At 37.3% G+C, this 14,041-nt stretch overlaps 1 protein-coding gene across 4 annotated transcripts in view; it reads right to left on the bottom strand.

Moving 5' to 3' along the window:
• Positions 1-14,041, bottom strand: part of NKAIN3 (sodium/potassium transporting ATPase interacting 3) — a 344,090-nt gene that overhangs the window by 223,271 nt on the left and 106,778 nt on the right. Inside the window, exon 1 of one of the 4 annotated variants that reach the window (XM_048286890.1) lies at positions 3,656-3,676. The exons of the other annotated variants lie outside the window; for them this stretch is intronic. Coding sequence (XP_048142847.1) covers positions 3,656-3,661 — 6 coding nt within the window. The 5' untranslated portion in view covers positions 3,662-3,676. Of the gene's footprint in view, positions 1-3,655; positions 3,677-14,041 lie in introns of those variants that run through there. 4 annotated transcript variants of the gene reach the window in all.

The raw sequence follows: 14,041 nt of genomic DNA, 5'->3' as shown, positions 1-14,041 counted from the left end.
CATCAAAACTGGAGGACAGGATTCTAAGCAGCAACATTAAGACAGCTTAACAGCAGCATCATTATTGAGTTCATAATTAAAAGATGCTTTTGAAATTCCCAGAATTAGACAATATTTAAGAAGCATATCTTGTTTTTCACTGAAATCGGTATTTATATTTGTGATAATGGTTATCATATGCTTTTACAGAACTTACCCTCTGCTTAAAAACTACTGTGGCTAGTAAATATATCTATTTAACCATAAACATACAATAGAGAGAAAGATGCCCAACATATTTGGACAATCTAGCCCTGATAAAGACAAGTATTTAATCAGATGCTTAATCACGTGTAAGGAGTACAAATGGACTCAAATTTTCTTCATGCTGCTATTTACATGTAAGACTCGATCACACAGACTGCAACTCACAAGGAATTTTCACCAAGATATGCACTGAGGTCAGCACAATGCACGTCACAAGTATTTTCATACTTAAATCACTGCTTCAGCTCTCACAAGCACCACAGGAAGAGGAATTGCTGCTTGAACTGGGGAACTGAGAGAAGCCACTAGACCAGAAACTGTGAAATGAAAGTGGTAGAAGTAGTGCAAACCTTTCTCTGCCTTTATTTATCAAGATGAGATGAAAATAGCCTTGTCTCAGAGAAACTTGCATGAAGTATCTTTACCATTTCATTCCAAATCTAAGGAGGCTTAATATAAAAGCTAACACACTTTTCAAGAATGCCCCCCACTAGAAAGAGGTAAAGATGATACTATATTGTAATTGTCTTAGGTCGTTCTGCCAATCATCATTTTTAAATAATGTTCTGTTTTGCTCTGAGAAGCTCGTACTGCTTTAGTCATACTGTGGTCAATAACATTATTCTGATAGATTTCTCCCCCAAAATAGCAGATTTTTATCTATTTGACCACCATCACACAGACAGAAAGAGCTAACTGAGGAGTCTTGTGTGAAAGATGGAAGGCAGAAACACAACACCTGTACTCCAGGCTACTTCATCCAGCACTTGAATTAACACACATCCTTTAAGTAGCTCAGTTTCCCATTTTACACATTGTTTATAACTGCTTTTCTGCAAATAATCAGAGACTTCAGTGGAATTATCCCCACGACACACTTAAATCTGACTTGCCAGTCTGACTTAGTTTTCTTCTGCATTCTGCCACAAGCCCTTACAAAAAGGAGTGAATCAGAGATGTACCTGAAGCACAAAACTCAGAAATATTGGCAGCACACAAAATTCCCTTAGCTTTTATTATTCATCAGATTACAGTATGCTTTCCAAACTAATTTTCTGGAAGTATTTCCTTATTATCCACCCTTAACAAGAAAGAATACTTCCCTTGGTCAGAACACCCTCTGCCATAAAGACAGCCACATAACTACACTTTCTGAACTAATGCTGTGTCTCACCTCCGTTAAATACAATGGGATGGTAAATATATACTTTATCTATACATCTCTTTAAACTCAAAATCCTTTGCATTGGCCCAACAGGAACTGCAGTGAAAGAGATCTTCTTTTTTAAGCTACCCAAGCCATTGATAAATGTTTGGGGTTTTCTTTCAAAAATTTCCGAAATACCCATAAGAGCCTGGTTTGGAAAACTCTGTAGGAAAATACAAGGATTCAGTTAGTTTTCCTTTTTCTTCTCATTCTCACCCTTTGCCTAAGAGCTGTCTTGGTAGTTCTCCTCGTTTGAACAGTAATTTAGTACATATGTTTATTCCCGCTTGTATACTTAAAGCATTTTATAGTTCCTAATTTCCTAGTTATAAGATTATACCCTCTGATTTCCATGGCTCCCTGCCAAATATAACAGTTTATTCTGTAATATTGAAAACATATGCAGAAGCTTCAGCAAGCCTGATTTCCCTCCTGTCTTTCACTTCTTTCACAAATGTTCTTTCTGAACAGACCGATTGCCTCAGACCTTTTACATTTCTTTCTTTTCTTCATGGGCTCACTGCAGTCACTAACTACCATCCCTTGCAATATTAACTGTTTCAGAAATTGCTCACCAGATATTTCATAGTAAAGGTGGCAAACTCCGAGCAGAAGTAAATTGTGCAGATGGAGTTCCATGAGTGTTCATCTGCCTTAGTGGTGTTGCAGGCTCACCTAAAGGAGGAGGCTTTGGACTCCAAGTTCCCCCAGCCTGTGAAAGGCACTGCAATATCTGAGAATTTGCATACGGGGCAGACTCACAAAGCAGCTGTATCCAGCAAAAGCAGCTGCCATGGTATTCCCCAACACTGCTCTGCTTATGCCCAGCAGAAAAGCTGTTTGCATTGGGTTTTGTCTTGCACATCACCCTTGCTAACAAATTTCTTTATTTATTAATGCAGTGATAACACATCACCTAACTCATATCTATCAGAAACATTTTAAAGATTTCATGCAGATCAGGAAAATCCTTTCTGAAATTGTTCTCACTAAAATCCTACAGGGAACACGACAATTTTGACTGAAAGGACAGTTGAACATATCCTCTGTGCTTAGCGTCCTCAGCCTTTCCACAAAGCCTCTGCCTCCACCTGCATAAACATTTCCTAGTCTGTTTTTTTATTCTGTCCTCAGAGATCTGTAATAGTTCCCTGTGATTGCTCTTATGCCTTTCCTGTGCTTCACTTCAATCAAAGCTGTCTCTGCACTGGTAGCCAAACCACATGTCATTTCATCCTTTCACCAGAGTGTTCTCCTTTGTCTCCCATAGCGGAGCTGCAATCCATTTTAAAGTGTCTGTGACCCCGTTAGACTGCACAGGAGAAAAAAAAAGCACATAATGTGTAATCTTGGAGAAAGGGGAAAAAATGATGAGGCAGAGCGAGTAAAGGCCTAAGTTTGAGACTTTCTACTTTATCTAGTGAGGCAAAACCCCCCACCACCTGCAGAGAAAGCCTGCCCATGGAAGGAAGCTCGTGCCACTCAGGGCAATCGTCCACCTTCCCACTCCACTCTGCAGGTGACCACAAAGGCACAGGCTTGCTTTTGAAACTTGATTCACACTAGAAGTAATACTAGGAAGAAAAACAGAGGTTAAACTGTCCTGGGCCATGAAATTCAAACAAAAGCATCTGCTGGTTATTTTTTCCTTATGCCAGACATAGTAATGGGACATTTTACTGTGATGCCTCCACTCCCTTCAGCAGCTACAGGAGGGGTTCTGAAGAAACATCTGCATTGTCACTGACCACACAGTGATTTGTCCATGTTTCCATTCACAGTTTCTTGCCATGCTCCATTTGTATCTTAAATCTAGCTGGCTAAAAACTTCACAGAATATATTGTTTAACTAAGTAATACCCAGTTAAAACTCTAGGTAATTGACAATTATTTTGTGCAGGACTAACAATGTGAACTGGTTTGAGCCCCCTAGCTCACTGTCACACACACAGTGTGGTGCCTGCTAAGGCACCACACCCACAGCTGACCTGCACCCACACCTACACCCTGCACATCCAGGGAGGCAATGGTGGCCGCACCTGAGCAGTACAAACATGTCTCCTGGAAAGCAATTCACTCTTCTCCTAATGCAAAACATTATTCCTATGCCATGCAGATAAAGTATAACAGCTAATGAGATAACAGTGAATAAACATCACTTGTGGTCATTTATCAGTGTATGGGGGTTTTATTATAACTGACTTTCATCTCTGATGTGATCAGGATGAGCTGAGTCTTGAGATGTACCCCAGAAGGTCTTGACTGTGGCACTCCAGCCCAGCTTCAGCAGCAAGTATCTTCAAAACTACAACAAACATTTTAATTATGTTTTGAACTAGAAACTGTGAATAAAAAGCATGTTTGCTATATTTTATACAGTAATTTTTTTCAGAAAAGAGTCATAAATTGAGTAGGAGTGACTAAAATTAGAGTGTTAGGAAAGACTAGAGTTTGTTAGATTAAGAACTTAATCTGTAAATACTGCAAAGTTATGTGAAATGGCTACTGTTTCTGAAAATTAATTTTCCCCACTGTATTGCCTTTCTTGATCAAATCATGTATTATTTTTCTCAAAGAATGCTGAATTACAGTGAGCATGGAAGCAACGAGGGGAATTCATCCAGAGATAATTCTTAGACAAGGTGACCAAAATTACAAGAATGCCCACAGACTCTGAGTCTTTATTTCTGGATTGATTTTAATTTCATCAAAAGGCTACAAAGACTGTTCTAAATAATAACAGTAAAAAAAGGTTTACAGTTTTATTGGAAAATCTATTGGTCTGTCAAGCTATTATCTGACACCACTGTTGCAGTACATTAAATTTTGCAGTAACAAGGCACTTGGCATCCTCATTAGTAGATACGTGACTCCTTGGGAGACTGAACATTTGCTAAACAGTAAGCTAGGAGGCAACAGCACTTCTGAAATTCCTGCTTCCCAGGATCCATTTCCCTCTCAGTGTACATACACTATGCTTCTCCTTGTGCACACTGTGCATCCTACATGGGGAACGAAAAATGAGCTAACAAGCATGTGGAGTAAACTACCTTTCCAAACTGAGGCGTGCTGGAATTTCTTGTGAACGAGAATAATCACACTAAACTACCCCACATCTGGACCAGTGTAATCCTCTTCTTTGACTAAATTAACTTTGTGTGTTCGTTCACAATTAGACATAGCCATTGCAAACATGACATGGTTTAAAGCCTTGTCATCCCCAGTGCAACATGCAGGACAAAATCACTCAGGGGAATTCACTGAAAGCTTCTTGGGTCTCCCCTTTGCAAGGAACAAGACTGATGAAAGAAAAAGTGTTGTCTAATACCTTTGTATTTCTCAGGTCTCACAACTACCAGAAGGAAGACTACAGGGAAATTCTCTTCTGATTACTTGGGTTGGCTTTAGTGCTGCTTTGTGCCAGTGAAGAGCACTAAAGCTGCCTTAAGTGTACTGTGACACAGAGCTGGGAGCTTGGGGCTTTGCAGACCTCAAGGTACCAGCTGCCGTAATATTCAGATATCTCCAAGTATCTCAGTTACAATATAAGCTGGTCTTAAGAATCAATTTAATGTCAGAGGTTGGACAGGAGGAACTCTTTAAAATTTTATTTGGCAGTTTGTTTCTATAAAATCCCATTTTATATTTTCAGTATTTTCACTATGTTTTATAACCTCGCTAAGCTCAGGTACAAGGAGAGATGATGAGCACATAGCTTGCATATAAAATGAATGAGCTTTTCTAATTTTTGCTGATAAAATAAAAACTTTCACCTAAATTAGGTTGAAATATGCATCTGTTCTCCTGCATTCATGTGGCTTTATTAAAGTGCCTCTTTGTACTTCAGTGAACAATTACAAATCATTTTACCAATTTCTTCAGACACTCAGGCATGCTAAGAGCTAATTAACTAGTGTGACAATTGCAAGAAGAAGCAACATAATTCAGTTTTTTAAATGGCTGGAAGGTATTTAATTTGAATAAAAGGGCAATTAAATAGCAGGAGCAATAAATGGTATTGACAGGTAGGATGCACATATCAGAAAGGTTGCTAACAAAGTATTTGCAGGTACTTTGAAAAACTCCACTTTGGAGTTCTGAAATTAGGATTAATTGGCTGGAGCTGTTTTATAGACTATTTCACACATTTAATACCTTACAATCTATCGAGGTAATCAGCCATGTGTAAAGAACAAGTTTTGAATCGATCCCCCAATTAAGTAAAATACAAGGTTCTTTGTATGCAAAATGTAGAATGCTAATGCAAGAGTCATCTGGCACAGTAGAATACAAGTAGGAAAGACCTTTTCAGTATAGTAAATCCCAGAATTTATCAGAATTTGAGCATTTGTTGGCCAAACTTAGAAGTGACTGCTGCTTTTGCTGTGGAAATTTGATAATAGTAATCACTGATCATGCAGACTTCTATTATGTAACAATCAGTATTATTCTGCATCCACCTTTTTTTGCTTATTTAGTTTAAATAAGCTTTCACTGTGTCTTTTAAAATACCAAAATTGACTAATGGGAAAATAGTCTCCCTTTCTCTCCTTAGGACAATAAAAAATAGAAGAATTAGTAAGTTCCACAAGAAGTTTGAAAAGCAGAGTACAGGTAATGAGCTACCAATGACATTGCTTGAAAATATTGGCCCTGTGGGACATGGATTTCACTTGACATTCTACCTCAGTTGTCACTGTCATGTTATGGACTCAAATTACTCTTTATCCAGGGCATTCCTGAATTCCGGCCCCCAGTTTGTGAGTTCCCATTATCATCCTTGCCTCAAGTCAAGTATTTTGTAGAAGCAAAAACAGTGGATAAAATACCTCATGGATCTGAAGGAAAGAATAGTTCCCTACCAGAGAAAGGTCATATAAGCTTAGGAAAACAGAATCTGCCAGATCTGGGGACCACCATCTCCACCAACATGCGCAATGGAGCCCCAGACCCTCCCTAGACATCAAGTAGTCTTAAGAAGATATTTAGTAAGCTCTGAATAACCTGGTAACTTCTGGGCCTCTCCTCCTCACATCTGTGGTCAAAACTGTGCAAGTGACAAATGAAAACAGTTACGGTGTAAAAAATCCTAACAAAGTCTTTGTCCGTGTTATTTCCTCACTTGATATTTTGTAGAGTGACCCACTGAGGACACACACAGACCAGAAAGCAAAGATCAGTTTTTGCCTGAAGACACTTAGGAAATGGGTAGTGGGGATGTTAGATCTGGGGGACCAACCTAACTCTAGCCTGATGTCTTCTATGGTTCAATGGAGCAAGACTTACATATTTTTATACATGCAAATTTTTTATTTCCTAGCTGCTCACTTAAAAATGGCTAGAGGTTAAGAAAGGCAAGTGCAAATTCATCTGTGTATTAAATTAGATGAGAAGGATGTACTAGCTCTTGCCGGAAACAGATGGGCTTGGTAACAGTATACTCTAGTTGGGCAAACACTTTGCACTCCTGTTCCTACCTAAAGTATCAAACATTATTTAAATTCTATGTTGGGAATTTAAGCACAATATGTTGCTAAACCATTAGTAAAACAACAATCTTTACACTTCACTGTGATACAAAAATCATATAAATTAACATTAGAGTCAGTTGAAATCTTGCTCAACTGTCCTTGATCAGGACTCTCTGCAACACGATCAATATACAAAGTAGTTCCTTATCTTTTGGGGAGATACTCATTTACCCCAAATCTCCCATTCCCTAGTCTGGCTTGTATGTGTCTCCAGGAAAAAAGAACATCAGCTTCGAACCAGTTAGTTTCTCTAGAGGATAAGTGATTGACTAAGAATAAACTTGGAAACATTGTGTATGTTGGACTAGGCAGCATGTGACCAACAGGAACATAATTTTCTAGGGGGGGAGAGTTGAAAAGTATTTTTCTGGTTTGTTTGGATTATTACAGAACAAACTTATTAATAAATTCATTACATACTATTACATAATAACTGGTTTTCTTACTAAACACTTTCCTGTACTCTTCCTGCTGATAGCATGTTCTTTACAGCTTTTTACTTGTTAGCCAGCCTTTGATCTCTAAGCTACAGCTGTTTGTGTTAGAAGCCAAAAAAAAAGGCTGTTTACGTCTTGCATGACCAAAGTATACAACTTGAGCTCTTCATGTATCATAGTTAACCCCATTTCAGCTCAAGACCTTTCCAAGAACAGTTCAACCTCCTCATTAAAAATCAAGCAAACATGTTTCTTCAGAATAAAATTCAGACTCTGCTGGGAAATTAAGATATTAAAAGTAATGAAGATTTTAAAATATTTTTTAAGAAAGCAAGCACTTTGGTAATTTTTTTTTGGACAGCTGTCTTTCTCATAACCTGGACTGCACTTAAGACAGATTTTCTTGCTTTAGTTTCAAACCTTGAGTTCCATCTGCTGTTTTGCAGTCCCCATTCATAAACAATAGGCTGGAAATGACAATTTAATAATGGCACACTGGAGTCATTTAGGTCATTAGCTTTCTTTTGCTTCTTAGATGTTTGTTCATCTTTTTCTGTAGAAATATGATAAACGTTATGAGCCATTCTAACATACCCCTTTTTTCTTGCCATTTCCTTGTTCACACTATGGAGTTTATCATTACTTCCTTCTTGGTTTTTAAAGACTGTCTAAAAAGCATGAAAGAAAAGACTTGTACATCATGAGGAAATTCCCTCAGAATGAAAATATATGGATATATTCAACCCTGGTGGCAATCTCCTAATACATACTGAATTTTGTCATGAGTTAACTTACTCAACTTTTGAGTGAAACAGACTGAAAGAAGAAAAATCTTTCAGGCCCAGGAGAATTCTCTGTTGTTTAGTCTGGAGTGGGATAAAATTACTAATCTATGAGGGACTGAAAATGTGCAGTTAGAGGAGATTAAAAATAATTTTCTTGCATAATTCTTCTTTTACTGTGTCAGCCATATACTTTGCCTATGTAGAAACCAAATTTGCAAGAAGAGATCCTCTCAAGCAATTTGAAAATAAAACTAGCAAGAAAAAAATCCAAGCCAAACCAAACATTTAAATTTCAAGTGCTAAAATTCATGATGAAAATACTGTAGAGATAAGAAAAGCCACACAAGCTTTTCCATATTTTCATAGTCTGTGACCTTGCTTAATCTCACAAAGCACTGTGCAGCAGCATGGAAAATCTCCCATAATTTCTCTAACGAGCTGATGTACACTTCATAGAATAGACAGTTGTTGACCTATTGTAGCAATTGTTTGGTTTCCAATTACACAGCTTGAAAAACATCAGGTCCTTGCGAGAGTATGTAAATATTATCAGTCAAGTGCACCTCTTATTACTTCACTGTAGTCAAGCTATTCTAATAGAATTACATAATAAATTAATTTTGTCCAATGTATAATTTATCCAGTATATTTTTTACAAAAGAAAATCAAAATACCAATAAGCTGTTTCGAAGAGAAACAGCAAAGAATATTGCAAAGGGCATTTAGATTATTATTTTTTAACTTTGGATGCTAGCCAAATTCCAGAGTTCTCTAAAATGTTTGCATTTTGAGGAGCCATTAATAGAGGGGTCTGGTGTGTTTAATGTGACCCTACAAAGACTATCCAAAGACCTGTTATTCTGAATTCAGTAGGCAATACTTTGCTGATGGCTTCAGCACTGTTTAATTAAGTGTTCAGCTCGAGAGCTGCCCCTCTAAGTTCCCTTCTCATTTTCCTTCTCTGCCACCAAGTACTGAGGCAACCAAAGAAGACGGAGCCAAACTCTTCTCAGTGGTGTCCAGTGGGAGGACAATATACAGTGGGAATAAAATGAAAAATAAGAAATTTTATCTCAACCCTCAACACTTTTGTAGTGTGAGGGTGGCCAAGCACTGGAATAGGATGTCTGGAGGAGTTGCGGAGTCTCCATCTTTGAAGCTATTAAAATACTGACTGGACAGTGTCCCAAGAAGCCTGCTCTAGTTGATCCTGCTTTGAGCATGGGGTGAAGGGGGTGGTGGATTAAAAGATCTGCAGACATCCCCTCCAACCTCAATTGTATGATTCTATGATTTATATGTAATTTAGGGATTTTTCTGAATTTCTTGTTTATATTCATTACCAACAAGCAATTCCACTTTCTGAATATCCTTTAGCTTCTTCTCTTATCCACATCATGCTTACAGTTCTCATACTTGTCTCTAAGAGACACCTTTCTTCATTACACCAGCTTTCCTTATGACTCTTCTCTGCTTCTTACCCTTCTCTTCATCAGCTGCCCATAATATTCCACCCCCAGTTCATGACTTCTCTCTACATACTGATAATTACATTCCAGCTCCAGAGAAATTCTTAGTTCTTTAATATATGCCTGATTCATATTAAATTATTAGGAAAACACTTGGGAGCAAAGTTTTTATCTGCATTTCTCTTCTCCGCTATTTGTCTACCACCCTTGCTGCAAGCTTTTTCATGAAAAGTTCCACAAAAATGAAGTAGGCATCCTTCAGCAGCAAAGCATCAGCCAACAATAAATTACAACACCCAGAAAGCATCAAACACCACAAAACAGACTTGTTATTACAGGCGGACTGTTAACTCATTTCTCATTCTGATGGCTTATCACACAACTGCTAGGAAGAGGTCTTGTAACATTTACAAGATGCAGATTTAGCCTACAACCATGAGAGACAACTTCATTCTGCTTCCAAGCCTTTTGAAACTTCTTTTGATATTTTGCAGCACCCCAACTCTCATCATCCTTCACTGCAATTATACTTTCTTACTAGGGGAGCAGTAAAAACTACTACTTACAGAATAAAGAATTCTTCTACATGATTGGACTAAAAGACTCACTGGTCATTTGGTGAAATAAAAAAGCATTAACAAGAAAAGAAGAAAAACCACACACAAGCCTGAAAATAAGATACTCAGAGAACCTTTTCTTCTTTTGCTATTAAGTAATGTGAAGAAGGGAACTTTTGACCTATTGTATCAAAGCATTTCTTTTCAGTATGCAATTAAGAAAGTGGGAAATTGCAAAGATACTTGTTCAAACATGCATACACAAAGATATTCCCCAACATTTTCTTTAGTATTTTCAAGCCTTCTTCAAGAAGCTTTTGTAAGTACTAAAAATGCAGCATCGTTATTATTATGTTCAGATTCAGTTTTAAACAAGTTGATATAAGTCATATTAACAAGATTTAAAATGTGATAAAGCTCTTGCATCAACACTTGCCTTTCTTCTGTGTTGACCTTGCTGTCAATTGATGATTGATGTAATTTTCCCAAGAAACACAGTTCGCTAAGAACTGGACGGAGGAAAAGTGATTCACAGAGTAAATCTGAATCTGCATCAAACTTATAAAGAACATTTGGACACAACAAACGTGCACAAAAGGAAAAACCAATCACTAATATGTCAGCAGATGTCTCAGATCAAGGTTTTGTGTGAAATGCACTTTTGTGCATTTTGACAAGGTGATTGTGGCTGGTGAAAAATCATACAAGGAGACATTACCAGAAACCCAAGAACACCAGGATAACTACGTATCTGCACACTGGCACACCTTACAAACACCAACTCCTTGACATTAGTTCCTCCGTATTTCTGTTTAGCCTTTTTCCTGACTGAAATCTAAATTCAGTGAATGACATATAAAAATGACCCCAACGAAGAGGGAAAAAAAAAAAGGAAAATATGGCTTTATATTGTCAACTCTTGATGGACAGAAAAATAAAGTTTAATTATAACAGTCAAATCTGAGTGTACAGAGAGATCCATATACAATTACTGAAGCTTTTTTATAACTGCACTGGCCATAAATGGAGTTAAATAGATATGGTTTATTTCTAAACTTCTCATAGAGATATAAACCAAACAAAAGGGATAGGAAATCACTATATGATCAATAGTGAAAATACTGCAGTTACTCAGGTAGTTTCTGGGCATTTGTCTAACACACAGAAATAACAAGGCACTAGTACATGCTATGTGCATGAGCAAAGGGCAAATTTGTATTCTATTAATGAAACAAATTATTTAGAAATATAAGGTAATCTGCTAGGTTTAAAATATTTCTTTGCCTTATGTAAACTGTGATTCCTTGGTGAAAAAAAGAATTGGTGACAAATTCTTCCTGCGACCATTGTATGAAATACAGCTACAGTGAGGTGCAAAGACTTCTTAGTCAGGAGAACACAATTTTTATGAAAGAGAACCAACCTAGGTAAGTATTTTATTTAGTCAGATGAAAGAATTCTTGCAGTCCACCTTTAAATATATATATAGCTTTATCTTTAGCCAAAACCAGATCTATTAAGTATGAATTTGAATAAGATAATAATCACATTGTTCCAAACATTGAAGGATGCAGAGTATTTCAACGAACAGTAAATTTTCTTTAGTTATTTTTCAGGAGGAACAACTCTAAGTCATGGTGTGCTGGCAAACAAGCCTTCCTAACAAGCTGTTGGTGTAAAAACACTTGACTCTGTCCTAATGACTCACTCCACCCTTATTTTGTGTTGAGCTAAGCTCTTTTTCTCTAATAATATCTTAGTCATTTCAATAGGGTAAGATATTCCTCCAAACAGTGCTTCTTTTCACTAACATACAACTCAAACTGGCAAACATGGAATAATCTTTTCCACAATAACCGTCACATAGGGGGCTATTGATTATATGATGTTGAAATATGAAGGCATATTGTACTTCATACTGAGGTAAGTCTAAAGCCAATGGCTGTTAAATTACATGATCAAAAAATGCCTCCTCTTCATATTTGAAACCAGGCCAAGAAATGTTGTAAAGTTAATAAACTGTCATGCTTGTTCTTCTATGCCGTATGAAAGAAACTCAAAAGAAAATTTCTTTGCAAGAAAATGTGCAATTAAACAGGACAGAAAAATTTAAGCAAAAAAAGCTTAATCGGAGAAGCATCTAAACAACCTTTTCTTCTGTTTAAATATTCAGACATTTCTGTGTCAGAGATTAACAGCCAGTTCAAACTCTCTAAAAAAAAAAAACCAAACCAAAAAAAAAATGCAGAAGAAAACAGCAGCTTTCTCCTCCTTTTCTGCTTGAACTCCACTATTCAGTAGAGTGAATGAATGATTTAAATAGGTCTCAAGTACACACAATATACTTTGATTTGTACCTTCAGTAATGTCACTGAAGCCAATTAACCAAACTTTTGGCTTTTACCTGCAATGTACAAAAAAATATGATATTCAAGTGATTTTATAATGAATATCTACTCAGAACAAAGCTGGCTAAAAATGCAGAATTGCTTTTTCACTAAACACTTATGTTTGTTCAGAATTTGTTTTTAATCCAACGTGAACCTTTTTTTCCTTCCAAATAATTTTCCAGTGAACTAGAAATTCTGAGAACAGCCTTTTTAAGCAACGAAATGACTGACTGTGTCTGCCTTTTCTTCAGTTCTCACATAAGATCAGTTCTTATCTCCTCAGGTAGTGATGAAATCAGAGGACAGGAGGCTCTTTAACAGTAGAAAGAGTCAAGATGCTAGAAAGAGTCATCCCTCTCCACCCACCACATAGGACTAAAAACCAATTTTAACAAGATACAAAATATTTTTCATCTTAATTTAATTTCAAATCAAATTCTACTACTGTTGGTAGAAAAGTCTGCTGACAGTGGTATAACTTACACAGTCCAACTTCAATTTTGGCAGGTCAGCAACTCATGCCTGCAACAGAGTTTCTGTGGAAGTTCCCAATATCCCTAGCCAGGACCTTTGCTAAAGGAGCAGAACACATCAGTTTGCACCTTGAAGAGTGACAAAGCAAGTTACTTTGTGGGACTGAAAGGAGGTACACTTCCTTGCAGCACAGTGGAGAAATGCTACAGGTCCATCAGCCCTCTGCTGACATTCACACAGCTGGTAAGGGTGCAAGAACCTCCGGGGGCACCTGCCATTCTGCCTTCTACAATATGACTGGAACAATATGGATTTACACCACTTGAGTCTGGCCTAGCAGTTGAACCTTCCATTAAATGGGCAGAAAGAACCTCACTCCTGCAAACCCCTATGCCGAAACAGCCACAACATCCTCTCCCAGGTGTTACACCTCCATGTGTGCAATCTGACAGCTACAGCTAAGAGCTCCCCTGAATCCATTTCTGGGAAGAAACATGCTGGAACTTGCACTGTGGACTCACAGGAGATTCAGTCAAGTCAAGTATTTATCCTTTTCCCTTTTACACTAAAAAGGGTAATTGAAAAAACAACAGCAACAAAAACCTGAGTGTGCACATCCCTACAGTAGCTTCAATAAATTACTTCATTAAAATTGCAGAATATTACCTAGGAAATCCCAGGCCAACTGGCACCACAGTTATTAAGGAAAAAAATCCCAATGGCTGCAAAGAGCCTTCCTTATTAACAATATGTTCTATTACAAAATCCCATCCTTCAAGCAGGGTGTTATTAGTAATGGCACAGGACACATATTTTGATTCATTTATTGAACCCTTTGGTCTTCTGATTTATTAGTAGAGGATCTCTCCAGGTTGGTGGGGCTTACTAAAATTCTGTTTAATTCTTCTTCATTTTTCTTTATTAGGCTCTTACACATTTTAAGCC

Source organism: Corvus hawaiiensis, chromosome 26 (assembly GCF_020740725.1).
Source record: "Corvus hawaiiensis isolate bCorHaw1 chromosome 26, bCorHaw1.pri.cur, whole genome shotgun sequence".
Taxonomy (NCBI): domain Eukaryota; kingdom Metazoa; phylum Chordata; class Aves; order Passeriformes; family Corvidae; genus Corvus; species Corvus hawaiiensis.
Note: the sequence above shows the minus strand (reverse complement) of the source record. Positions and strands in the feature narration are given on the sequence as shown.